The 26,454-nt window shown below is 47.2% G+C and overlaps 1 protein-coding gene across 4 annotated transcripts in view; it reads left to right on the top strand.

Moving 5' to 3' along the window:
• MYLK3 (myosin light chain kinase 3) overlaps positions 1-26,454 on the top strand; it is a 709,471-nt gene that overhangs the window by 318,014 nt on the left and 365,003 nt on the right. For all 4 annotated transcript variants that reach the window (XM_086945117.1, XM_086945116.1, XM_086945114.1 and 1 more), the window contains exon 5: positions 25,569-25,674. In XM_086945117.1, the coding sequence (XP_086801243.1) occupies positions 25,569-25,674 (106 nt within the window). The remainder of the gene's footprint in view (positions 1-25,568; positions 25,675-26,454) is intronic.

The raw sequence follows: 26,454 nt of genomic DNA, 5'->3' as shown, positions 1-26,454 counted from the left end.
TACCCCACACTCCTTCCACAGAGACTTCATATAGTTCGAAATGAAGTTGGTGCCTCGGTCGGACACCACCTCTCTGGGGAACCCCATCCGGGAGAAAACACCCATCAGTGCTCGTCCCACCACGGGGGCCGTCACTGTTCGGAGAGGGATGGCCTCCGGGTACCTCGTGGCATGGTCCACCAAGACCAGGATGAACCTGTTGCCCAGGGCTGTCTTGGGGTCCAGGGGCCCAACAATGTCAATACCCACCCGGTCAAAGGGGGTGCTGACCACCGGAAAAGGTTGGAGGGGAGCCTTCTGCTTCCTTCCGCTTTTCCCACTTGCCTGGCAAGTGCGACAAGTCTTGCAATGGATGTCTACATCCCTACGCATCTGAGGCCAATAAAAATGGGTGACAAGCCTGTCATAGGTCTTGTCCTGCCCCAGATGTCCAGCTAACGGTACGTCATGAGCCAAACCCAGTAGGAAGGCTCTGTAGCGCTGGGGTACCACCAGCACACGGGCTGGCCCAGGCTCAGCAGCCTTAGGCTCGCTATACAGGAGGTCGTTCTCCCAGTACACAAAATGTGACCCTGACTGATCACCTGAGGATTGGGCTGAGGCCTGCTGCCTCATGCCCACAAGAGAAGGGCACACCTTCTGTTCCGCACAGAATTCCTCCCTGGAGGGACCACCATCCTGCTGCCAGTGGGTCAGCTCGGGCAGATCTCCCAGTTCGGCAATTTGTTCCCCTGTGGGCTCCAGGGCATCCCCCTCAGGGTCTACCTCCTCCTGGACCACGGGAACAACGGGGGCCGGTTTCCCGCGCCTCCTGCCTCTTCTCTTCACAGCTGGGTCCTGGGCCGTACTTTCAGGCTCCGGGACCCCATCAACACCCTTACTCGCTGTCATGGATCGAGTGGTTGCACATACCCACTCTGGCACACCCAACATTTTCAAGTGCGCCGCTCGCTCCACCTTAGCCCAAGGGGAGGCTTCCAAATCATTGCCCAGGAGACAATCGACAGGCATGGCGGGCCTCACAGCAACCTGAAGAGTACCTGAAACTCCCCCCCATTCAAAGGAAACCTGAGCCACCTCACACTCTTTCTGGGAGTTATCGGCAGCTATCACGGGGTAGAATGCGTGGGGAACCACCTGCTCTCTGGACACCAAGTGACACTTGACAGCTGTCACACTCGCTCCGGTGTCTCTGAGAGCTTCCACTCTATGGCCATTAATGGTCACCCACTGCCTATATTTACTAGTGTTACTAGGCAGAGGGGATGGAGGGACCATTTGCATGTCTCCTAGCGAGACCAGGGACATTTCTGCGGGACCCCTCCCACCATGGACAACCATCTCCTCCCCTCCCAAGGCTACACTTGCCAACTGACGAGGGGGTGCACGCGGCGGTGCATTCGAATCCTTTTTGGGACACTGGGGGTCATAAAACCGGTGTCCCACCTGCCCACAACCGTAGCAGGTTAGGGGGCCCCTATGAACAGGTTTACCCGTCGGGGCCCCTGGCTTCTTCTCAGGGGGAGGCTGGGAACCTTTCCCTTGGTTCCCTTGGGGATTACTTTGGGGCCCTTTCTGAGACTCCTTCTGTTTACCCTTGTCCCCCCCACTCTTCTGCTGGGGACCCTGCCCACCTTTGGCTAAGTCTCCCACTGGACCCTTGTGGACCCTGGTACTGACCCAGCGGTCCGCCTCCTCAGCAAGTTTTCTAGGGTTAGATATCTTGCTATCAATCAGGTGCTGGCGCAGCTCTGGAAAACAGTTATTAGACAAGTGCTCCCACGCAAACAAATCATAAAGAGCTTCATAACTTTCCACTTTGCTGCCCTTTACCCAACCATCCATGGCTCTGCAAAAATAAGACACATATTCAACCCACGTCGTACCAGGCAACTTCTTACATTCTCTAAAAGCTTGTCTGTACTGCTCGGGGGTTAAACCATATCGCAACATTAAAGCATCTTTCATATGAGCATACAACATCCTATCCGCAACAGGCATGTCTAACAGGGTATCTCTTCCCTCATTCACAAAGCGACCCCACAACCCCGCTCCCCAATTCTTCTCAGGGACCTGGTGGGCCAACAATGCTAACTCATATGCTTTAAACCATTGACCAATATCTTCATTCTTATTGTAATCTTTGATCACATCTTTCGGGAAGTAAAACTTACTTTCTGCAGGCTCGGATGGAATGCTGCCACCAGAGGGATTCAACTCTAACTTTTTAGCTTGGATATCCAGTTCCCTCAACCTGGCTTCACGCTCCAAAGCTAACTTCTCTCGTTCAAACTCCAACTTTTTGATCTCTAAATCAGCTTCCCTTCTACCTCTTGCATTTTCTAACTCCAACTGCCCATTTATCTTTAGCCTTGCCATCTCCATGTTGTAAGCTCGCTCTTTCGCCCTTTCTTCTCTTTCTTCAGGGGAAAGACCTTTGGAGGAAACACTGCTTCCGGGAGAGGGCACAGGTCCATTCACTGGCACCTCCTCATCCCCTTCCTCTGTGGGTACCACCACCACATCAGAGGGATTTCTGGACTCCCACCAGGCCTGCAATGCTTTATAAAAATCATCTTTTCTCGAGAGGCCGGTGGTAGGAACTTCAAACTGGTTGCAAAAGTGTTTCAGCTCATCTTTCTTGTATCTCTTAAGCTTACTCCTCTCGAACTCTTCCACAACAACGATAGCAGGGGCAGTGACTCCGTTGTCACTCATGGTTAAGACTGGCAGTGTTCAGAAAATCAAGTTTCAGAAAAGTGGAGAACAAAAATAGGATCCTTCCAAATTAGATTGTGACTGCGTTATGGTCTGCTTTCACTACGTAGCGCACACTAATCACTGTACATGGGTCATAAATGCAAGGTCCAAATCCTCACCGCTGCATCCAATCTTAGAACCGGCTGTCTCTAGTTGGCAGAGGTATGCACTTCTGACAAATAGGGACACTCCTTTTCTAGTCAGGGCAAGGGGATCACACCCTTTGATAACCCCTGCTCACCCCCTCTGTAGCTTGGCAGAGCAGAACAGGCTTATCTCAGAGGCTGTGTGTTAAGCAATTACGACCACATACAGTAATAAAGTGAATACACTACAAATGGACACGACACAGTAGTATTATAAAAATAAGTATTTTTATATAAGGCTTAGCACAAGACCAAAATAACGGCAAAACTGTACACAATCGAGATAAATACGTTTGGGAAGGAAAAAGGATAGTTCAAAGGTAGTTTCTTCTGTAGCACAAAAGTCTTTTAGTATCAAGCAAATCTTCTTCTTGGAAACACAGTTCTTAGCAACAGGGTAACTCACACGGGAGCTACACAACGCCGGGGCAAAGATAATCCACAGGTTCGGCGTCGACCGCGAGGAGCGCTACGTCGGGCCTGGAGTCACACGGACCCCCAACAACACAGTACCTTAGGAAAATGAAGCACACGATGATCAGCGGCGTCGAGCAATCCGGCGTCGCGTCTTCGGTGTCGATCAGGCCTCAGCAGGCGTTGTCGATGGTGCAGTTGCACAGAGTGAGCAGCGCTCACGGCGTCGAAGGGCACACGGTTGATGCGATCAGCAGCGGGGCAGACACGAGGTCCTCTGGAGTTAGAGCCGTACTCCCACTCACTGGCGTTGCTGCTGGCGTCGGTCGGGCCCAGCGTCCGATCGTCGTGATTGCTGGTCCTTTCAGAGATGCTGGATTCACACTTCCAGCAAATAGCACTTTTAGCAGGTGAAGTCCTTTAGCCCTGTGACTTCAGCAGGAGACTGGCACTCTTCCAGTCCTTGGAGATTTTCTTAGCAAGCGTGAGAGTACACACACAGTTCCTCTCTCCTGGTTCCTTGGCAAAAATAAAGAAGCACTGCAGGATTCCCCCAACAACAGCACACTGGCAGAAGGGGTAGGCAGTCCTTTAGATCAGCAGGCTTCTTGTCCTTGGTTACAGGGTTCCTTGTCAGAAGTGATCTGATTTCCTATTTCAGGGGTCCTTCTCTTATACCCCTTTTCGTCTTTGATCCCTTTGTCTATGCCGGGGGTTTCCCAACATCCTGGGTCTGTGGTGGGTGGAGCTAGGCAGTAGCACCTGGCCTATTCATTGAGCCGGGCTGAGTCCTCAGACGCCCCGCAGGAGGTGGAGCCAGCATTGATACTGGCAGGAGCAGAGCTATCGCCCTCCTGGCAGGAGGTGGGGCTAGGATCGTCCATGGCAGGCACAGAGCCATCAGTCGCTTGGCAGGAGGTGGAGCCAGCATTGTATCAGGCAAGGCAGGCTATCAGCAACTACTCTCCCCCTACTCTCAACGTAAATGTCCCACTCATCCCACACTGACTCATCCAGACCTCTTGGAGCCACCCAGCTCCTGTCACACACACGTAAGACCAGCAGAGACCAGATATGGTTAGACAAGAAAATAGACACTTTCTAAAAGTACTACTTTCGAACCCAGAGTCCAAAAACCATCCACACCAACGGATGCGTAATTAAACCCCGAGTTCAGGGATACCAAACTCGACATTGCACCATGCTCCCCGAGCCAGCTAGGATTATAGCGTTAACAATCCCGGCGGCCCATTCTATCCAACGGAGAGCAGGCTACCTTGCAATAGTGAAGCACGAAGATGGCGGCACTTCACTATCAGGACATGCCAACTTGGTCAGGCGTGTCCTACCTTACACTTACAATGCACCCTGCCCATGGGCCTACCATAGGGGTGACTAACATGAAGTTAAGGGAAGGTTGGAGGGGCTGGCAAGTAGGGATACCTGCGCAGCCGGCGTGACAGTACAGGACTGCACGTGGGTCTCGCAATGACCGACCCGTAGACATTCTTTTACAAGGCCGCTCCTGTGGGTGGCACAACACGTGCTGCAAGCCCACGAGCGGCATTTGTATTTACAAGCCCCGGCACTCCTGGTGCACTAGACTAGGGACTGACAGTAAACCAAATAAGCCAAACATGGATACAATAGATACATCATTTTAACATAGGGAGCACTTGCGCTATGGCACTGATCAGCAGTGACACGGCGCCCAAAGCATATACCAGCAAAACATCGTAAAACAGTAGAGGCAAACAGAAAAATGGAGGAGAGACTCAAGCCAATGATGTCAGGTCTAACAACCTCTATGTGGACGACACCCAGATCTACCTTGTAAGATCATCCGTTGATGATATTCACAGACTCAACAACACTCTTAGAGTAGTCGAACACTGGCTATCACAAAACCACCTGAAACTCAATAAAGACAAAACGGAAATCCTCCTCTTCTCCAACAAAGAGGAGAACCCCCCAAATCGCAGAATGGCTAATAGCAATCGATGCCCTAAACGTCAATCTCACACTGGCGGATTCTGTAAAATCGCTCGGAATCACCCTCGACCACAAACTTGACATGACCAAACACATTAAGAACTCTGCCAAGAGCGCCTTCCTTAACCTGAAGCTTCTCAACAAAATTAAACCCTTCATCCCGCCTAACGACCTCAAACAAGCCACTCAATCCCTGGTGCTCTCGAGACTAAACTATGGGAATGCCTCCCTCACAGGTCCAGCAAAATCCCACCTAGCCCCTCTCAGATCTAAGCTCAAAGCAGCAGCCAAGAATGGGCACCGGAGTGAAGAAGTATGATCACATCTCGCCCGCACTCAGAGAGGTAAAATGGCTCCCAATTGAAATGTGTGCCAATTTCAGAACGGCCTGCCTCACTCACAAAGCCCTCCACACAGGGAAACCAGCCTACCTGGCCGTCAAACTCAAGAAGGCCGGTCAGACAAGAAGCCTTAGAAGCTCCAACACTCTACTCCTCATCCCGCTGAAAATCTGCAAACAAAAAACCGCTTCACGATCCTTCTCTGGAAATGCCCCCAAAATCTGGAACTCCTTCCCAGTTCATATCAGAACTACCCCCACCTTCTTACAATTCAAAAGACAACTCAAAGACCACTTCCTCTCTCCCAAATGGATAATTGCGGCTGAAAAGCCCAAACTTGCACTCTGCTGGTCAGAATCACTGCCTCACCAAGACTTATACCTCTTCCCCTCCTGGCATGTGCTCATTACTGTGACTCAGTGTCTTCTTGCCCTGCATTTATGATTTAATGACTGAGGACTTCCTCTTACACGTTGAATCAATGTGTGTATGACCTCCTAAATATGTTGCTTTAATCCATGTTGTGAAGCGCTCCGATACCCTCGGGTCTGGCTAGCGCTATACAAAACTTTACAATAAAAAATAAAAACATTACAATTCTCTGTTCTTAAAGGGGTTGCTGTGAGTGGCGGCAATAAAGAGGATTGCAATAATATTAGCTTCTGTGTCTTTAATTAAATCCAGAATTTCAGACCATCAAAGCTGTGGAAAATCTACATTCTCCCCTACATAGTTTGCAAGGGGCCTCATGTCATGAGCCATTGTTTGCTGGTCCTCGATATCTTTGCAAAAACAGCTTGCATTCAGGGATTTGTAGTTTCACTTTTTACTATTATAAGTTTAGAATTAAAAATTCCACCATTCATGTTGGTTGTTCACTACGACTGACTTAAGGTTTAGCACATCATGCTGCCTCTTGACAGCTATGTCCCTCATGAAGGCATTTGTTGTATCCAGCCTCTGCCATGGGAGATGCATTGTAGGTTGACACAAAGGAATGGAACTTAAAACAGGTTTAGAACTACACCAGAACCTATTTTGCAGGAGTTTAAATAATTCTTATTGTGACACACGGGTGCCGCTCAAAGTTGTGTGGAGCAGCTTGTGCAAAGTAGAGTTCTGTTCCCTACCTGTGTCCCTCCAGTAGCTGATCATCGTGGGCGGAAGAAGCCACAGCGGGACTGCGAGTCCCAGGAGTGTTTGCGGCGTGCCTACCAGCCGCACCTGGAGACTCTTCCCGACTGACCCCGCCTCCCTCCCTCCTGGGCGTTCAAAGCCACGACTCATGGCCCCCGCTTCGCGGGTGCTGCTCGAAGTTGTGTGGAGCAGCTTGTGCAAAGTGGAGTTCTGTTCCCTACCTGTGTCCCTCCAGTAGCTGATCATCGTGGGCGGAAGAAACCACAGCGGGACTGCGAGTCCCAGGAGTGTTTGCGGCGTGCCTACCAGCCGCACTTGAAGACTCTTCCCGACTGACCCCGCCTCCCTTCAGGGTGCCCAGCCCGCCCATTTGCTATAAGATCAAGCACCCGCACGCGTATCGCGGAACGGCGCCGGGCGAAGCCCGTTCTTGACCGGTCTAGACCGGACCGGGCCCTCCCTTTTGCTTTGGCGATCGAACCTTTGCCCACTAACTCTGTAAACCATGGCTGGACGCGAAACACGGAGTAAGTCGGCGATAGTCGGAGAGTCAACAGTGGGAGGTTTGGAAAAAATTTTAATCAGAGCTAACACCCTTATTGACACTGAAATATCTGTTCTAGAAAAACGTTTGTCACAGGAAATTTCGCCAAATAAAAGATCTTCCCTGGGGACTATTGCTAACGCCAAAACACCAGATAGGAATCTGGATATTGTTTCTGCAGTACCCTGTGTGGCAGGTCAAGACATTATTCCCGAAGGGGATGAACATGTTACACAGGACTTGGACAATTTAGTCAATGAAATTCTGCCTGAAATTAATGTAATTCTCGATAATCATGCATCTACATCTTCTGATCATGGTGTTACCATTAATAATACTTTGTCACTGGGGGTCAAAGAAGGGGCTATCCCTAAAAGAAAGAGGGCTTATAATAAGAAAGATGGAAGTAAGGCAAAATTAGCTAAGCTACAACATGATAGTAACTCCCCATCTATTCCAACGGGGGGCAAATAGCTCCTACAAAAGGGTCAGTTGTTTTAACCCCATCCATTTCTGTTACCCAGCCCGGTAACGACCTATCAATTGAAAGCTTGGGAGCATTATTTAAATCTATTTTATTCCCCCTAGAAGCCAAACTGGAGCAAATCGAACTTAGATTATCAAATATAGAGAAGGTCACATCTGCCCTACTAGCGAACCCAAGTATGACCAGCAAGCCGAGTGTAGCCTCAATCCCTGTATTCCAACCCGGGGGGTTTCCCTCCTTAGTAGACGTAGGGGCTCAAATCCATAACTGTAGACCCCCTGGTCTTTCAGGTCCCAACCCTGTGAACCAGGTACCACCAAAGCAGACACCTGCTCTCCTATTGGGGGGTAGTAGTGTCCAGGGGAAAACCGATGACGTTCAACTGGGACCACCGGCATCAGTAAAGGAGTGTAGAGCCACCAGATCACGCTTACCAGACCTTCCACCTGAAGCAAATCGCTTTATGGTGGTCCTAGTGGGAGCACCCGCTTTAGAAGAGGGGGAAGAAGAAACTTTTAGCTCCCTAAAAAACAAGGTAGCCAGGTGGCTAAATTGGAACAGACCACTGCCAGCTCATTTACATAACGAAATCATCATGGTAAGAAGGGTGCCTTGGTTGGGTAAGACAGTTAAGACCATAAATGGGGACTGTATAACAGTCAACTTTAGAGACCCCAGAACTGTCTCCCATATCTGTGCTGGTTTTAATAGATCATTTGACTCCATTATCCAGACCCTACCACTGTCCTTCTTTTTCCCACCTAATTGTATGACCTATGGAAGAGGAAGGGACGACTGGATTAGGGTTGAGCGGAGGGGAAGAAATAGAAGATTTGATGTAAGACCAGTTCCCATGCCTTTGAATGCTCCCTTCTGCAATTATAACTGGTTTAGTTGTCTGGATGCAGTTGACTGACTACCCCCATCTGCCCAGCCATCACTTATAGAGGGAACTCCTGATATGAGCAAAGAAACAACGGATGGAAGCGTTGAGCCCCTCGGAAATGACCCTGTGGAGTGCTTGCCAGCGGTTGTAGTTCCCCCGGGGATAATTCATCTATTGGCCCCCACCACCACCAACTCCTTGGAATATTCTCCAGCGGTTGTAGTTCAACCGGATATAATTCTCCCGTTGGTCTCCACTGTTAACACCTTGGCTGCTAGGGAGATTTTTCTCCTGTGCTGGAAAATCCCTCCTGCCATTGTTTCATGATGAGCTCAGCTCGTCATAAGCACACGACCAGTGTACTGCATGACAAGCTGAGCTCGTCATGAGCAGGGAAGGGGTTAAAAATTCTAAGGAGCACTTGCCAGCAAATCTAGTACCCCCAAGAGACCCCCTGGTCCCGGAGGATGTCCTTTGCGAAACTGGATATAAACTAGTGAGTTGGAATATCGCCGGCTGGCGACAAAAGGAGGAGACCCTTGGTTGGAGGGAGTCTATCATTAAATATGACATACTCTGTCTCCAAGAGATGTGGTCTACGCCGAGATACATTTTGATGGATTTGTGTCCCATAATTGTTTAGCGCAAGAATCTAACATGGGGAGGGCAAAAGGTGGGTTGGTGATTCTACTGTCTGTTAAACTTCCGGTCCGAGTAAAATCCCATACCACCATCGGATTCCACTCACAAGTATTATGGCTGGAGCAATGTGGGGGTCGAGATATTTTGCTAATTAATCATTATAACAATGTGTTTGATTCCTCTAGCTTTTGTGTTGTTAATGAACTGGAGATTGCTGTTATGAAAATCGGTAGGGCTATCCATAACCCATTCGACATCATATGGGGAGGGGATTTTAATATTCGTACATGCCCCTTCTCATTTACAAATGTATATGGTTTTGATGGGGCAAATGGGGAGGACCGGGCTCATTTTGTCCACACTACATATGGTGACTCCCTAAATACATTCATGCTCAAATTTGATCTGTTAATCCATCAGCCAGCAGACGACAGTGAAGGCAATATTGTACCGACTTTTGTAGGGAGGAATTAGCTTCTGTCATAGATTATCTGTTGGCTTCAGTCAAAATTAGCCCTCATTGTGCCATACCAGAAATAGTTGATTTAGGCCTTAGTGACCATAATGCCATCACTCTGCTGACATCTATTTGGGGGATAAAGACACCAGTCAATCGAGGGACTGTTGCTGAAATAATACCCTGCAGGCAGAATGGTATTAGGATCAAATGGTGCGGTGATAACTCTGAAAAATTGCTGCGTAAAATCGTGGTAGCCAGTGTCCAAGAGCTGCAATGTTGTTTAGATGGTGATGCAGTCGCATCATGTACTGTCGCAGAATTTGAGAAACTAAAGGATATTATTAAAAGGACTCTCACCATTACCAATGCTAATAATAAGAGGGCTACTGTAGGCTGGTTTGACAGGGCATGCACAAAGTCCCTACAAGAGTTAAAGAAAGCACTCTCAAACCACCCTAGGGACAGGGAAGCTGTTAAACATCTTAGGGCAACCTACAAACATTACCTGAACCATAGAAAACAGGAGTTAAGGGAGGAGGCGTGGGATAACCTGGCAAAGCGGCGGAGCTGCGGGACAGCAAGCTTTTTTGGAGTACCGTTAACAGTCCTTTCCTCCAAAAAGAGGAATTTCCTGTATTATCTGCCCAGGTCAGCGAGGATAGTTGGGTTCACTACTTCACCGGAATCTTTGACCCGGGCGGGGAGGACTCTATATGTTCCGGTGTTGAAGCCATTGGCCCAAAGTTACCCCTCGATATTACATTGCTAGAGGTAGATAACGCTATCCGGAATAGTAAGGGAGGGAAGGCCCCAGGACCAGACGGGGTCCCGGTTGACCTATATAAAACGGATCTATCGTTATGGAGCCCCCTTCTGACACAGGTTTTTAATGCGTCTGTAAAGGAAAGCACTACATCCACATGGGGTGAGTCTATAATTTTACCAATCTACAAGAAGGGAGATAGAGGAGAGGCTAAGAACTACCGCCCTATCTCCCTTCTAGATTCATCACTAAAAATAATGAACAGGGTGCTTTTATTGCGTTTGAAGAGTGGGCCGAGGTTAACGGTATCCTTGCGGATTCCCAATTCGGATTCCGCAAGGGCCTTGGTACTATCGAGCAGTGTATTAATTTAGACTTAATTATTGGCAAATACACTAGAGCCAAGCAGGGCTCTTTATTCCTCTGCTTCGCAGATCTTACCAGCGCATTAGATCTGGTGGATCATGCTTTATTGTGGTCCACATTGCTTGAGTTGGGAGCCCCTGCTGCAATTATCTATTTCCTGGCCAGATTATACAATAAGCTGTCAGCCCAGATACGTTTCGGCCAAGCTGGGGAATGTACCAAGAAGATCAAGGTCAAATCAGGAATTAGGCAAGGCTGTGTTCTAGCCCCGCTACTTTTTTCCATTTTTGTAAACGCTATGGACTCCGACCTGAAGATGGTCCAAGCTGATGCACCTTTAGTTGAGGGCCAAGCGATTCCGGTACTGCTATATGCAGACGACACTGTTCTATTATCTAGAACACCAGTAGGTCTGCAGAGAATAATGAATTGTTTTTTCGATTTTATAAAGGGGAGGAAACTAAAAATTAATAACTCTAAAACTTTTATCATGGCATGTGGGAAAAAGGTGAACAAGTTTAGATCATTCCAGTTTAGGGATCAAAGAATTGAAGTGGTGGATAAATTCTGCTACCTAGGAATTACTTTCAGTAGCAGTGGTACATGGGCCGCAGAGATCCTTAATATCAAGGGTAAGATGGGTAAGGGGGCCTCATGGTTTTTTAGATTTGCTTCTAAATTAGGCAGTCGCCGTACACATGATATGTTAAATGTTTACCGACATAGATGTGCCTCAGTGGCACTCTATGGTTCGGGTGTCTGGGGCCACTGCCAACATGGGGATTTGCAAGTAGCCGAAAATGACTTTTTAAAGAGGCTTCTTTGTCTCCCAACGTCGGCTTCAAATGAATTGGTTCATAAAGAGGTGGGGTTGGACTATTTGACCGATTTAATAGGATTGAGGCCCCTAATGGCCTGGAGGTCCATTTGGGCCAAGGATGAAACAGGCTTCACTAGGAGAATAATTAATGACTGCCTCCGCCTGGATAAATTTAGCCAGATCCCATGGCTTAAATATGTTTTGACTTCATATAGAGACGTGTTTGATCTGGACGTTTTTGTGGACCCAGTAAGTGCCAATAACATTCCAAAACAGGAGCTCAAACATGTCTATCTGGGGGTTAAAGCAAAACTGCATAGAGAAGCCAGCAGCCAGTTTACAACACATTTATTTTACAACTCTAACGACCTGGCAGGCTATGGCTTTTCAAAGTACCTAAAAGTGGTCACCAAGCAATCTCACCAGTATGTTCTTACTAGATTGAGATTAGGCATTGTTCATAATCTGGTGGTCTTCCTCCTGATGAAAAAACACACGGCATCCCCCTGTCCATGCGATGGAACCTCCAAACAGAGCACTGTGCACTTTTTGCTAATCTGCCCCTTGTATTTGCATCTCCGTATTGCTTATCTTAAACCCCTTTTTAAGAAATACTCTGTGTCCACTGTTAAAACAGCTATGAGATTTTTATTTGCACTTGATGTTCCGGATGTCTGTTTTTATACTGCGACTTTTATCCTAAAATCAGTGTCTGCTAGGAAAAGTATGGAATTTATAACCTAACTGTGAATATACCCTTTCCTGTATATATCGCTGCCATCCCGATTGTTATTCCTCCCCTTGTTGTAATCGTACTGAATCTGTATATTTTCAAATGTTTTATTAAGTTTTTACTGGATATGTATGTAATATTTTGTGTGCTTTTATGATTGTTTACTGAATGATCGAATAAAGCTTTCAAATCGAATCGACACACCAATCTAAGGCCCAATTCTGTGTTCAACGTTAACTCTTCAGCGAGATACAGGGCTGGAATTAATGACTCAATAATTTCCGTGTCCATTAAGGAATGCGTTCCCTAATTCTACGGTGTTTATTACAATTCTTTTTTTTTGTTTATTTCGTCTCGTTAGTAGTACAATTCACACATTGTAATACTTTTTTAATTTACAAGGTACACATCATGACATATGTGATCTTACATGTGCAATGAGAGAATACTTTCGTTTCATGCAATCATTTCTGATAGCAGACGTACCATCTCTACGTATTATTACAATAAGTCACTTATCATCTTAGGCTTACAGTTCAGCAATTGACAATAGGTATTGCATTACTTTACATACGAAGAGGAAACCTAAAGCTCAGTATTTTTTACTTAATGGCTAAAAGAGAATAGAAGCTACCACAAAGCATCTCTTGTATTTGCACATTGTTGCTTATTCATATATATTAATCATCCCCCTGTGTTGCCAAGAGGTATTGTTTCAGTGGTTCCCAGAAATCTTGGGGCCTCGATGTTAGCAGTAGTTCCTCCACGTACGTCTCCATTGTTTCCCTGCAATATGACATGTCCGTTAGCCAGTCCTTGAATCTAGGGTGCCTTTTACTGCCCCACCTAATGGCTACTCGCTGTTTCTCCAGTAACAGTGCCTCGGCTAGAAACTTCCGCCTTTTTGCCGGTGCAAATTTATATATCCCAGTAAACACACAGGGGGCGTGGCGTGTTCAGTACCTGTTCATCTAGCATTGTAGGTATCGCCTTCATAATGTCCTGCCAATACTTGTGTACTGTGGGGCATGCCCACGCCAAATGTAGGAAATCTGCATTCATAGTGTTGCCCCTCTGACATCTGTCATGAGGTCTTAGGCCATATCTGTGGGGCTGGGTCAGGGTGTAATAAAATTGATGGAGAAATTTAAAGTGTATGATCCGAAGGTTACAGTTCGATGTCAATAATTGTAGTTGTGTGCAGCTATAATCCCAATCCTGCTCCTCTATCTTGTCTCCTAACAATTGTTCCCATTTAGCCAATGATCTATTAGGTGCCTCACTCTGTTCGGATTGTGACGTGTTATATAGGCGGGTGACTAACTTCTGTCGTGATGGAGTACTGAGTAGGGCCTGTAATGCCTATAGTGTTGGCGGTTCCTCCGGGTAGGTATTATATAGTTCTTTAACCGCTGCTTGTAGCCGCAAAAAGAGCAAAAAATTTCATTAGTGTATTGTGTGTACTTAACGACGGGTCATTTCTTTGTATGAATCTGCCGTGTGGGAAGACATCCTTCATAGTAGAGATTTTCATGTCTTCCAGCAATAGCATTATTTTCTTCTCTTGTGTTACTGATAATTTCGGGTGGTTGGCAATGGAAAGCGCAGGTGCATAAATAGGCAGCTTATTTGTTCTATGTGCTAGTGCATGCCACACATTTGAGATGCAATGCACAGGCTGGATCATGTCCCTATGTGTGTAGGGCTTCGGGTCCGATATGAAAGTGATCAATGGGTTAGGGTGTGCACTGTCTATTTCCACTGCTACATGTGGGATGTACCCATGCTGTTTGGTCCAGTAGTGAGCATGTTGTGCTTGTGTGCAGTAGAAATATAACTGCATGTCTGGAGCCCCAAAACCACCCTTATGATATGGTTTTGTCAATATAGTCCAGCTGACCCTAGCCTGTTTTCCGGCCCACGTCAGTCTCTGCAGTGCTGACCGTAGTTTTACAAAGAAAGCTTGCGTTAACCATATTGGGATATTAAGGAATAGGTATAAAAACCTGGGCAATACGATAATCTTTTGTAGCGCAATCCTGTCTGCCAAGGACGAGGCATCTGTATCCATCTAGTTATTTGCTCATCCAGTTTAGTCATTGCTCTACCATAGTTTTCCCTCACGACTAGGTCTGGGTCTCTATGTATCCATATCCCCAGATATTTCACCAGGTCTGTTTGCCATTTCAAGGGATAATCTAGGGCTGGTTGGGTTGTTGCCGGTGTTAAGGGTGTAACTACCGATTTGTCCCAGTTAATTCGTAACCCTGCATACTGTTCGAAACGGATATAGTCTCTAATGAGGCTGTTTAAATGTATATTAGGGTGACGTATAAACAGTACCATGTCTTCAGCATACAGTGAAATGCTGAGAGGCTGTAAGCTAAACTGTAGAGCGGCTTCCCGGTGACACTGATGTATCCTACAAGCAAGGGGCTCCAGAATCAGAGTGAATAAAATCGGTGATAGTGGGCAGCCCTGTCTCGTTCCCCTGGGCACCTCTATACGGTCTGATATGTGTCCGTTCAGTCAAATTCTAGCTGTTGGGGCATAGTATAAAATATCTATCCATTTGAGAAATTGATTTTATCCACACTAAGTGTGGGAGGGTATACTCAGACGTGAGTCCCTAGCTCATTGCACCATCAGGATTCAAGCAAGCCGGGCCGATGACGGCTAAAATGCTAGAAACCGGTCCCCGGTAGCGTGTCTCCTTTCTGGTGAAGAATTGGCTTGGTAGTTTGGTCTGCCCTGTTCCCATCATGCACTGGGACAGGAACAGACTAATTTGCATGTAGCCAGGTTCTGAGCTGGGATGGTGCAGTGAGCTAAAAAACGGTGATGGATCAAGCTCTGAACTCTTGACTGGGTAGGAGTATTCTGCATCATTCAGATTGACTGGGTCTAGGCAGGTGTTGAAGTCTCCACCCCATATTATTGGTGCGCTAGGGAATTCCCTAAGTTTGGCCCATATCTCAGCCTAAAAGCTAGGATCATCTGTATTTGGGCCATATGATGTCATTATAGTAAGTACAGTGCCCCCCAAATTACCTTGCATCATAACATTACGACCTTTATCATCATTTAGCGAGTGGAGCTGCTGAAATGGGGTATTTCTGATTAGCAGTATAATCCCTCTAGCATTTGTGGAGTATGATGATGCTATGCGATATGATGCCCATCTGGTCCCCACCCATGTTTTAGTAGTGGGGGTGAGATGTGTTTCCTGTATAAATGCCACATCAATACTGTGCCTGTCAAGATATGCAAGTACTTTATGTATTTTTTTGTAGGTTTTGAAATCCACGGACATTCCACATCAGAAACTTTAATTTTAGAGTATTTGTGACAGTGTCAGACATGTGTACCTATCGCTACCTGGTGTTGTTGCGTTCCTTGTATTGTACATGTGTGAAGCGGTAGTAGCAGGAATAGCATCTTTTTTCGACCAGACATTTTCTACAGTCCCACCCCCCACTCCACCCTATCCCCAGTGGCGAAGCCAATCCCACTCCGATTAACCATAATAAAACCAACAAGAAAAGAAGAAGAAACCCTTTCAGTGAACTATTGTGGTGTACACTTGAGGGCAAGGGCTGCCAGTCCGTTTCTTGTCGGTTACTACACACATGGGCAGATGCCCTGCAAAAAAGACACACATCAAATCTAAGCATAATATATTGCATAATTTTTAAAAGTGTGCTAGGTAAATCCTCAATAAGTATGCAGTGTCTCTGAAGGTACATAGAGTTCAATCATATGCAAGTTCAATACACATTATTGCAATTTACAGGATGATACTGAATGTGATAGTGTTTGACTTATCTGGGTTGATCACTGGGCCATCCGGAAGTTGCCCAGCCTCCGTCTGCGAACTCAGCATGTCAGCGGGGTACTAGAGTCTGTTTATGTTGTGCCTCCGTTCATGGCTATTGTCTTGTAGCCCTTTATCGTCTGGGTTGAAACAATAATTTCCGTCTCCGGTGGCTGCATACTTATCTTCATCCATGGCTTGGCACCTATGCTGCTTCACATCGTTCTCATGGTCAGTGGTGATCGCTAATCTTTGCAGTTTCTTACTACTCGACGTCCGAGGTTGTATGTTGTTCCTCATGGCCCCCGCGGGGGGATCTCCTTCTTGGTTTTGGGTGTTCTCTCTGTTGTAGATATTTGAGCACTTCTTTTGGTTGATTATAAATTCTCACCTTTCCCTCATCTGTGACACTAAGTCTTGCCGGATACAGCATTGCGTCCGGTATATTCAGGTCCCATAGTTTCTGTTTTGCCTGGACAAACTATTTTCTCACCTCCTGTACAGATACTGTGAAGTCAGGGTAAATTGATATGTCCATACCTTTGTGCGTTAGTTTCCCCAACTCTCTAGCCTTCTGAAGTGCTGCATCTTGGTCCCTGTAGTTCAGTACCCGCTCTATAATCGGCCTTGGTGGTGTGCCGGTTGGTGGCTTCGGCGCCAGTGATCTGGACCCTTGCTCACGATGAATATCTCAGAGAATGTGTCCCGTCCCAGCATTGCAATGAGCAGTTGTTCCACATACCTTTCCATAGGGCCCGTGTTGATTATTTTCGATATGCCCGTCAAGCGGATATTGTTTCTGCGAGATCTCGCTTCTAAATCTTCTGCCTTCACCGAGATAGCCGCCATTTGTTTGTCCATCTTCATCTGCTTTGCATCCATCTGCACCTGGTCATCTTCGGCTTTGGATATTCTGTGCTCAGCCTTAACCAGTCTTTCTTTATGCTTGTCTATGCGCTCCAACATCCTAGCAACTCTATATGTGAGAGAGTCAATTTTCCCGTCAATATTGATGAGGGCAGCCTGTATGGTACTGAACATGCCTTGCATTTCGAAATGTGTTACTCCACCAGTGGCTCCTGCCTCCTCCTGTTGATGCGGCTGCTCCTCCCTACCTCGATACATTTGTGTTTTGGTGTTCTCTAACTTTATTTTGGGCTGGGTTCTATCCGTCTTGAGTGAACAAAAAGAGTTGGAGGGTCTGTAAGCTAGGTCGCTGAGTCTAATAGGTCCTTATTCAAGCACCCCTTTTGGATTGCACTAAATCAGACCTAGTGGTCACATGACACGGGTATATAGTAGATGTCCTATCAGCCCACCCATTTGGCGGAGCATCGTCATGTAGGACGTCTGACCAGGGTGGTAAATCTAGGCCCAGGTGAATCGGCCAGATAGTACACACTACTGGTTATGTTTGTACAGTGTCCATGCCACAGAGTGGTGCTGAAAAATTGCAGTGCAAAACAGGGAGTGAGGAAGAGTGAAGCTAAAATGACGGTCAAGGCAAAGAAAAATAATTTTATTGGAGATATTCACCAGGACGTCAGGTTAAAAAGAAGTGTAGAACAGTGTTGAAAAAATCACTGTGATACTTTGCTGTACTGTGGATTTGGCCAACATGTTTCTGCCTAAGGTGAACTACACCGGCATTCTTCAGGGCCAGCTACAAAGAGATCTTGCTACTGCAAAGATACACTCAAACTTGATGTGCAATGTGAAAACGTGAGACGGACAAACCAAAAGAAGTAAAGAGTTGTCCAGATTATTGGAGAGGTCACGTAGACCATCCTACCATATCCTCCTGATCAGTGGTTGTTGGAGGAAGTAATCCTGTAAATAAAAAAACAACAAATACTGTATGTTCTTACAACGTAATAAACTCATTACATAAAAAAGGACCATTGTATAGACTCAGCTAGGCTGGTCCCTATTAGGACAGCCACAATGCTATATGGTAAAGGTTTCATTAAGGAGTAAACCATCAGTCATTGCTGAACATTATTTTCAAACACTTTGTAAAAGACTTACCCAGCCATGTGTGGGGGTCAAGCCTCACCTCACCCGGCAACGGCTCGGAGATTGAGGCCCCGCTCTATGCACAGAACATAAAAGGAGTATTTAGAGTTCAATCCTGAGTTGACTCAGAGATCTGTAGTCAAAGTCAGGTAGTACAATCTGTGCAAAATAAAACTGGTTGTCTGACTGCCCCATCTGGTCGCTAACCCATGGAGATCAATGGGAAGGTGTAGCTCAAGGCATAGAAAATAATCAATCACGAGCTCTTTGGGTCAAACTGTAGAGAGTGCCCCTTTTACTTAAGTGATGACTGTGTAAATGACAGGTCAAAGCAAAATCCTAGTGATGACTGTCTAGCTGCCAGGTAATATGACAGTCCCCACATTAAATTGGTCAAGGGAAGGTGGACTATTGTTAGGAGTGGTTACTCAGTCCCCATGAGTTTGAGGGGGGAACCTAAAGCCTGTGCTCTTCTGAGAGGACAAATAGGCACAGCTAGGAATTGTACCCCAAACCCTGGTCTATTAACAAAGAGGGGTTGCCCAAGTTGAGTTAAAAATAGGTCTGTTGGGCAATTCTAACTCTGTGATGCAGGTGTCTCTATAGGAAACCACCGTTTACCCCTGGAAAGTGAAGGATCGAAGAAAACGGTCCCTCTACTCACCTCTCCGTCGGTACCTCTCGGCTGAAACCTAAGCCGAAGGGGAGGCGACGGGGAGAGGTGAGCCTCGTGTACTTATACCCTGTCTAATTGGACAACCGTCAACAGCTGGCATCCTATCGCTGTTGGCGGTGTCGCGAGGGCCTCTGTACTGCGCATGCGTGGTGGCTGAACACATCAAAACGCGCTACATTCTCAGTACTGAGTGTGCGCGATGATGTGTAGCCAGCCCACGCATGCGAGGAATGCTACTCAAATGTGAGCGCCCACGGCGCATGCGCAACGCACTGGGACATGAATGAAGCAGTGTCCCTGGTGCGCGCATGCTTATTTGAACAAGCAGTAAACAACCCTCGGGGACGATGTAGTTGGCGCTGCTAAAGCCTCTATTACTCACTAGGAAACCCCAAATAAAGGTGAAAACGCCGTTAATAGCTGGCCAAAACGGATATTACGCCTAACCAATGTGCAGACAGTGCCCATGTCATCAGGCTAGTTTTATGTTCCGTATTTTATACAAATGTGTTAGAGAGAGAGAAGAAGAGAGGAACCCATTAGTCAGTGTAACGAAGGCTCACACATAATAAACTAGCCCTCCCTGTCTCTCGGATAGGTCTTAGTCCTGGTAAACAATGGTTGGCCACGAGTGAGGGAGATGCTAACCTGTTGCATTAAACTCCCATGGACCCCAAGTCTTGTACTGCCAGGGACTACAAAGCGAGGTGACACGAGTCTAGACTAGTACTGTTAATACCTTGAAATTGAACTGGCAGGATCATGACCCATGCTACACTGTATATCATCACTAAAGTGAATGTGTTTCATATGAAGTGTAACCAGGTGGTGGTGAGCTAGGTCATCCAATGACCAGAGAGGGTGTCCTTATTGGCTTCAAGATGTTCAAATGGACACCCAAGGTATGTTGTCATTCAGCCCCGTTGTATCAGTTTTCAATTTAAAAATCCAGCGTTGTTCCTTAATGAAAAGAAACCTGGAGACATCTGATATGTGAGGTGGGATAAAAGGTTGCTCCAGAACAACCCACCTGAGGTCATCAGCTTTATGTTTTTTGATCAGAAAATGGTTCGTTAGACATGTGGACTGTTTGTTGCACCGTATAGTGCTCTTATGTTCGCTGATGCGAAGCTTAACTTTCCGGGTCGTGTGACCAATGTATGCCAGACCACATGGGCATGTGATCTTGTAGATCACTCTCTCCGAGTTGCAGTTGGTGTGGTTCAGCAACTTCCATGGTCTGTCAGTTCCAATGTCAATGGAGAGAGTTTTGCAGGTCTGTGGACACGACGTACAATTACCACATGGGTAATGCCCTTGAACCGGGGTGGTATTCCAAATGGTGTCAAGGGTGGTGGTAACTTCCTTCCTGTGTGTACGAGGTCTTGTATGGACCAGTGTATCTCTGATGCTGGATCCTCTTTTGAAGGCAAACAGGGGTCTCGGTATTACCCCAGAAGCCGTGTTCAGGATTTTCCAATGCTTCAGAACAATTTTCTTTACCATGTTCGATCTGGTGCTGAAAGTATGTACCATCGTGATCCTTTCGGAGGGTGCCTTCATATGTCGATGTTCAATCAGTGCCTCTCGGTTATTGTTGAAGGCCCTCTTATTGGCCCGACGTATCAGTTGGTTGGGGTAGTGCCGCTCCTTCAAGTTACATGACAATTCTCTTGCATGTTGTTCATACAGCTGATTCGTTGAGCAATTGCGTCGGACCCTCAAAAATTGGCCCACAGGCAGGTTGTCACGTAGTGACTGCGGATGGAAGCTTCGGTAAGACAATAGGGAATTCCGAGCCATGGGTTTCTTGTACAGCCGGCTCTGCAACACTCCCCCTTCTGGAAAAATCAAAAGATCCAGGAATGGTAACCGCTCTTTGCTGTATTCCACGGTAAAGCGGAGGTGTTGATTCCTGGTATTCAGCCACGTGTGGAAATCAATAATCTCTGCACTGGTGCCCCTCCAGATGACGATGATATCATCTATATAACGGCGCCAAAGCAACACCTTACAGAAGTAAGGGTTGCTATTGTTCAGGATATGGTCTTGCTCAAACTGATGCATATATAGATTCGCCAGACTGGGGGCGAAGACACTCCCCATTGACGTCCCCGAGACTTGGAGATACAGAGCATCTTGATATTGGAAGTAATTCTCCATCATAGCCAGTCTGGCACACTCCATGATAAAAGGTATCGGAGTGATGGTTTCTGGTGGTCTGGATTCAAGTTGATGTCTTATGCAGTCCAGGGTCTCTTGTTGAGGAATGCATGTATAGAGGGATTCAACGTCGAAACTTACCAATAGGTCAGTCTCGACATTGAACTCGGTCGCTGCAAGAAGGCGAAGGACGTCCCCGGTATCTTGAAGGTACGTAGGTGTCTCTCTGACCAGTGGTTTTAGATAGAAATCAACAAAGGTGGACAACGGTTCGAGAAGAGACCCAATGCCTGAGATTATGGGGCGACCAGGAGGTGGTCTCTTCTCCTTGTGTATTTTTGGGAGGCAATAAAAGTAAGGGACCACTGGATGGGCCGTGATCAAGAACCTTGCTTCCTGAGATGTAATCCATCCCTCGCAGGATGCCTCTTCAATGAGACTTTTAATGTCATTAGAAAGTCTCTTGGTTGGGTCTTCGGTGAGTCGACGGTAGGCATTGGCATCATTCAGTTGCCGTCTTGCCCATGTTCCCTACTTCTGGCCGGCTCATTCATCCGCGCCCTCAGGAATGTGAGATATCAGGGGTGAGTGCTTCCGCCGCCGCCCGTTGGTGGTTCCATGTTTTTTATTTCTGTCTTGTTGGGTTGTAGGGCACAGTGCCAGAAGCTCTGCTCTCACTCCTGTCCTGCAGGCAGTTGCGCCTGTCTTGAGGGTCTCTTATACGCGCTGTCGGCATGCAATTAGATCTGTCCCGTTCACCCTTCGCACTACTCTCAGTAATCGCGGCTATCTCCAGATTTCTGACAAAACGAGGATGTCTAGGCAGTCAGGCGTCATTTGGCGCCAGATGGTATTATGCGAAGTGGCTGGTGAGGTCCGCCCACTAATAACGTGTGCCCTGGTGCTTAAGCTGGGCTAAGATGTCCTTTCGTGAGTTTCACGCAGTCCTATACGCTATTTGGGTACTGCGATTCAATCACCCCAGTCAGGCTGAGTAGGTAATGGTGTCCCCCCCCCCCCCCCCCCGGGTTTAGTAGTGCCAGCAATAGGCCCTTAGATGTGAGCTCCAAATAGCTCCAGCTGTCATCTCCTGCCTGCAAGGCCAGAAGTCAGCAGCACATGTAGGGAAGTTGGTGCCTCGCAATTAAGTGCCCAGTGATGCGCAGTGCCAGGAGCCCTGTTTGGGGGACATTCAATCTCAATTTAAACTGTTATCTTTCCTGGTGGTGCAGCAGTCACTTTCCCTTAATTCTTACTTTGCTCTGTCTCCTAGGGCCTTTCCCAGGCCTCTCTCTCCTTTCTCATTTGGATCGTGCTGCGCTCTTGCCAATTTTCACACCCTGGGGGGCCTACCGCTGACGCCGTCCATGTGTTTAAATCGCCGTGATTCCCCCCGTGGAGTACAGCGCCTCACAGCAGCTAATACAGGCGGCGTTAGCCCCTACTCCTTTGATATCGGCTCACCTCCCTGTGTCTGCGGTTGGTCTCCGAGGCCTCAGGCAGGGTGAATCCGGCACCGCCGGGCCCGGTCAGAGTCTGGGACGCCTTACGCACCTTGCGTCGCAGCGTCTTCCTCTACCACAGGCCGCCACTTTAGTTTCAGTTTCACGTGGCTGGGCCTGGGTTCTCGGTCTGCGTTTTCTCCAGCAGAGGTGCTCGAAGATTCTTCAACTCTGCTCCGGTTGACGCTCGGCTGCTTGCGGCGTCCCTGCGCACCGTTTTAAGGGCAAGTAAGTTTTATGTATTGGGATTCTTTAACCCTTTCTATGCTGATGACGGATCCGCTCCGTCATCCGCTGCGGTGGCGCTGTGCTGATGACGGATCCGTTCCGTCATGGCCCTGCCGCCGCGCCTGCGCGGCGCGTTCTATTGAGCGGGCGGGGCCATGACGGAACCGCTCCGTCATGAGCACAGCCCAACCGCGGCTGATGACGGAGCGGTTCCGGCATCAGCATGCGGCCGCCGAGCGGCCACCCCGCCCAATTAGCGCTGTGGCGGAATAGCCTCAGCAGCGATGTGGTTAAGGATATTTACGGGCATCAGCATGGAGCTCGCCTAAAACGCGGCCATCATGCTGCGCGGCAAGCTTCGCCCCCGTTTATTATGATTATTTACAATCTGCTTAATGCAGGTGATGTATATCAGCAGGTGGGTCTGTATTGATTGAGGGAATTTGACCAGGGAACGGAGAGGGAATCTGGTGGTGGAGAGGCTGTAGTGTCTCTTGGGAAGGGGTGATCACTGTCTTTCTCTCTCGTCGTAGTGGAGGAGACATTTGTGGCCAGGGGGCCAGATTGTGCCTCTTTCTGCAGTCGCTGCCTCTCTCTCTCTCAGCCGTGACTTTACTGGGTACAGAGCCGATTCTGATAAAATAAATTTTGATGTGTCATATTTATCTTAGTAATGATTCTTATAGCACTGATCCTGGCATTATATGGGAACAATTTGAGTAGGTTTGGGTTAATGGAATTTAGCTTAGAGTTCTTTCTAAGTGCTACAGTGAAAATAAGTTACTACTGGTTAATCTACTTCCATGATGTCATTCTCTGTGATCCTCTGTGGTTCAAAGGTGGAGTGATGTCATGATGTCACTTTCTGTACTAGCGCAGGGTCTACAGTCATGTAATATCACTTCTTGCAGTGCCATCAGGGGTCAAAGGTCAAGTGGTGTAACTTCCTGTGCTGTCTGGAAGGGTCAAATGGCATGTGTTGTCACTTCTGCTACCCCTGGCTTTTGGGGGGATCGACGTCAATGATATTCTTCCTCTTGCAGGTTTATCTTCAGATAAGGACAGTATGTGTTTCTAAGGGTTGAGTAGTCTTTTTAGGTTTACACAAGGACTTGTCTGCCTGTGTATCTTACATTATGCACCTGCCATTGTTGTACCCTCTTTCACAGTTCTCTGTTCATTGTGGTACTCGATCTATTGTTATATTGCAGTTTATTAGATCATCAATTATGCACCCCCAGTCTTCTCTTGAATCAGATCAGCACTCACATTTCAAGTCATTGGCACTTGCACCATTCTCATTACAGTGTGTTTGACCTGCATCTTTGAGTTGCTGAAAACCTTGTGCCCTGCTGCAGTTATCCAAGCAGAGCCCATGGCAGTGTCTGACCGATAAGCGCGCCACGTTTCTTCCTCAGCCCAACCTCTCAATGGGTTTGCCGTCTTCCCTTTCCTGCAGTGCAGCACCACCTTCCCTACCTATTCCCACTTTAGGTTTGCTGCTTCTTCGGTCTACAAATGCATACCCTTAATCAGTGCAGTATTGTGGAATTCCTATTACAATTAGGACCATGAAGGGACTGAGTCTGCTTGCATGAAAATATATAAATGTAGGATCTCCTGTCAACTTGTGGGTCCCCAGTTTATCTGTGCTGCCATGTATGCCATCTCTTCTCACATAATTCAGTCAAATCTCAGCGATCCAGGCCTTTGGTATGGGCCAGTCCAACCAGATATTCGGCGACTCCTGGTAGGAAGTTGTGCAAATGGCGGCTGTACCAAATAGTTGTGTGGTTATCAGCCTGGTAATGCATCCTCCCTATTTTTTCTAGGCTCCTTAACAATGTTTTCTCAGCAGTGCCCAAGGACATTGTTCCAGACCTTCACCACGAGATTCTCTGTGCATCTCAGAGTCCACAGATCTAACCAAAGGCCTTCCAAGGGACAGCAGCTTCTGCTTGATTGGCCCCATGGCCCTGGGCTCTTCCCATTCCATCTTCTTCATTCCCAAGCTGAGTGAACTCCCTTCTCTAGCTCCTGTTACTCAGCTTGAGATGCAGAAGGCACTGCATGATGCATGGGACGAATGTTTCAATTAATTTTTTATCCTTCGGAAGCCTCCACTGTGACCAAATGTGCTATGAAATACATGCCAACATTTTGGAAAAGGAAAGTGGGTGATTTAGAAAAACAAATTGGAGGAATGCGCTTCCCATTGACTTCTATTGAAGAAGAGGTAAATTCAGACTGCTAAATTAAAGCCATGTTAGGCTTCAAAAATCGTAAGACTCCTGCCTGTATAGGGCCTGTTGGCATGTAAGCTGTGATAACATTTACACTAAGAGTTCAGAGAAAAATTTACTGGAACATGATCCAGTTTGACCTCGAACGGTGTATGTGAGAAAAGTCTGCTTCAAACAGCATCCATTGTACAAGTAATGGTGTTGAATCGATCAGAAATTAATGGATTTGTTCAACCACAGTGTATAATGCAAGAATTGTAATTACAGCCCTGAAGCCTGGGCATGAAATCGGACACCTTTTCCACCTGAGGCCAGTTGAATTCCTCGAACACATATCAAAACAGTTATTTTAATGAAATGTCATGATGTTTCAATAATGTAGTTAGTGCTCAAATAATTTTTGTGAATGTGATTTTGTTATTGCTATCTTTTCAGATGACAGCCCATCACCTGCTGCTCCTTTTGACCATCGCATTGTGAGTGTCAAACAAGCCCCGCTAAGCACAAGCTACTCCGTGTGCCAGGACCACTTACTGGGCGGGTAAGCCTGTCTGCCAACAAGAGCCAATTTTTTGGATAGGTACATCAGACAGCATCAGTCAAGTAAAGAAAGATGTACATAGGGTCACTGCCAGGGCGGGCTTTACCACGGGTGGTGCCCGGTGTGACAATCACTTTCGACTCCCCACGTCCCATTCACTTACTACCACCTGCAAAAATGCCCTTCATCTCTCCTATCATAAGATATCGCTAAGCACAGTGCCCCCCTGAGGTCACAGAGCCCCGCTCCACAGGTCAGGGTCCAGTGCGGCCGCACCAGTAGCACTGTCCTAAAGCCTGCCCTGGTCACTGATGCAGTCTGAGCACTCACCCACGCACAAATGACCAGTATTTTAGATACTGTAGACATGTATCTGCATTTTTTCTACAGCTCCAATATCACCAGCTGGTGTTACAGCACTTTTCATGCAGTGCTTAGTTTGTAAACTAATAAGTGCCAGGGCTCTGACCAGGAGGCCACTGCAGCTTGCACCACCCATCACCCCTGTCATTACTGCCAAAACAACTACTCAACATCTCTCTAACCTGTAAGTGTGACAGTTCAGATTATTCCAGGTCCCCAAAGCTAAAGGGATGACTGGGGAGGCAGGTATTAGTAGTTTTTACTGTATATTGTATTCATAAACATAGTTGTTCTGCTCATCTCTAAATTAGATGTGCAGCGCCACCATGTGGCAGACTGTCCTAATTGCCCAGCACCAGAAACCACTGGCTCAAATTAAACACTGTCCATGTAACATTCACTTCTTACACAAAGTAA

This window comes from Lissotriton vulgaris, chromosome 12 (assembly GCF_964263255.1).
Source record: "Lissotriton vulgaris chromosome 12, aLisVul1.2, whole genome shotgun sequence".
In the NCBI taxonomy this organism is placed as follows: Eukaryota; Metazoa; Chordata; class Amphibia; order Caudata; family Salamandridae; genus Lissotriton; species Lissotriton vulgaris.
Note: the sequence above shows the minus strand (reverse complement) of the source record. Positions and strands in the feature narration are given on the sequence as shown.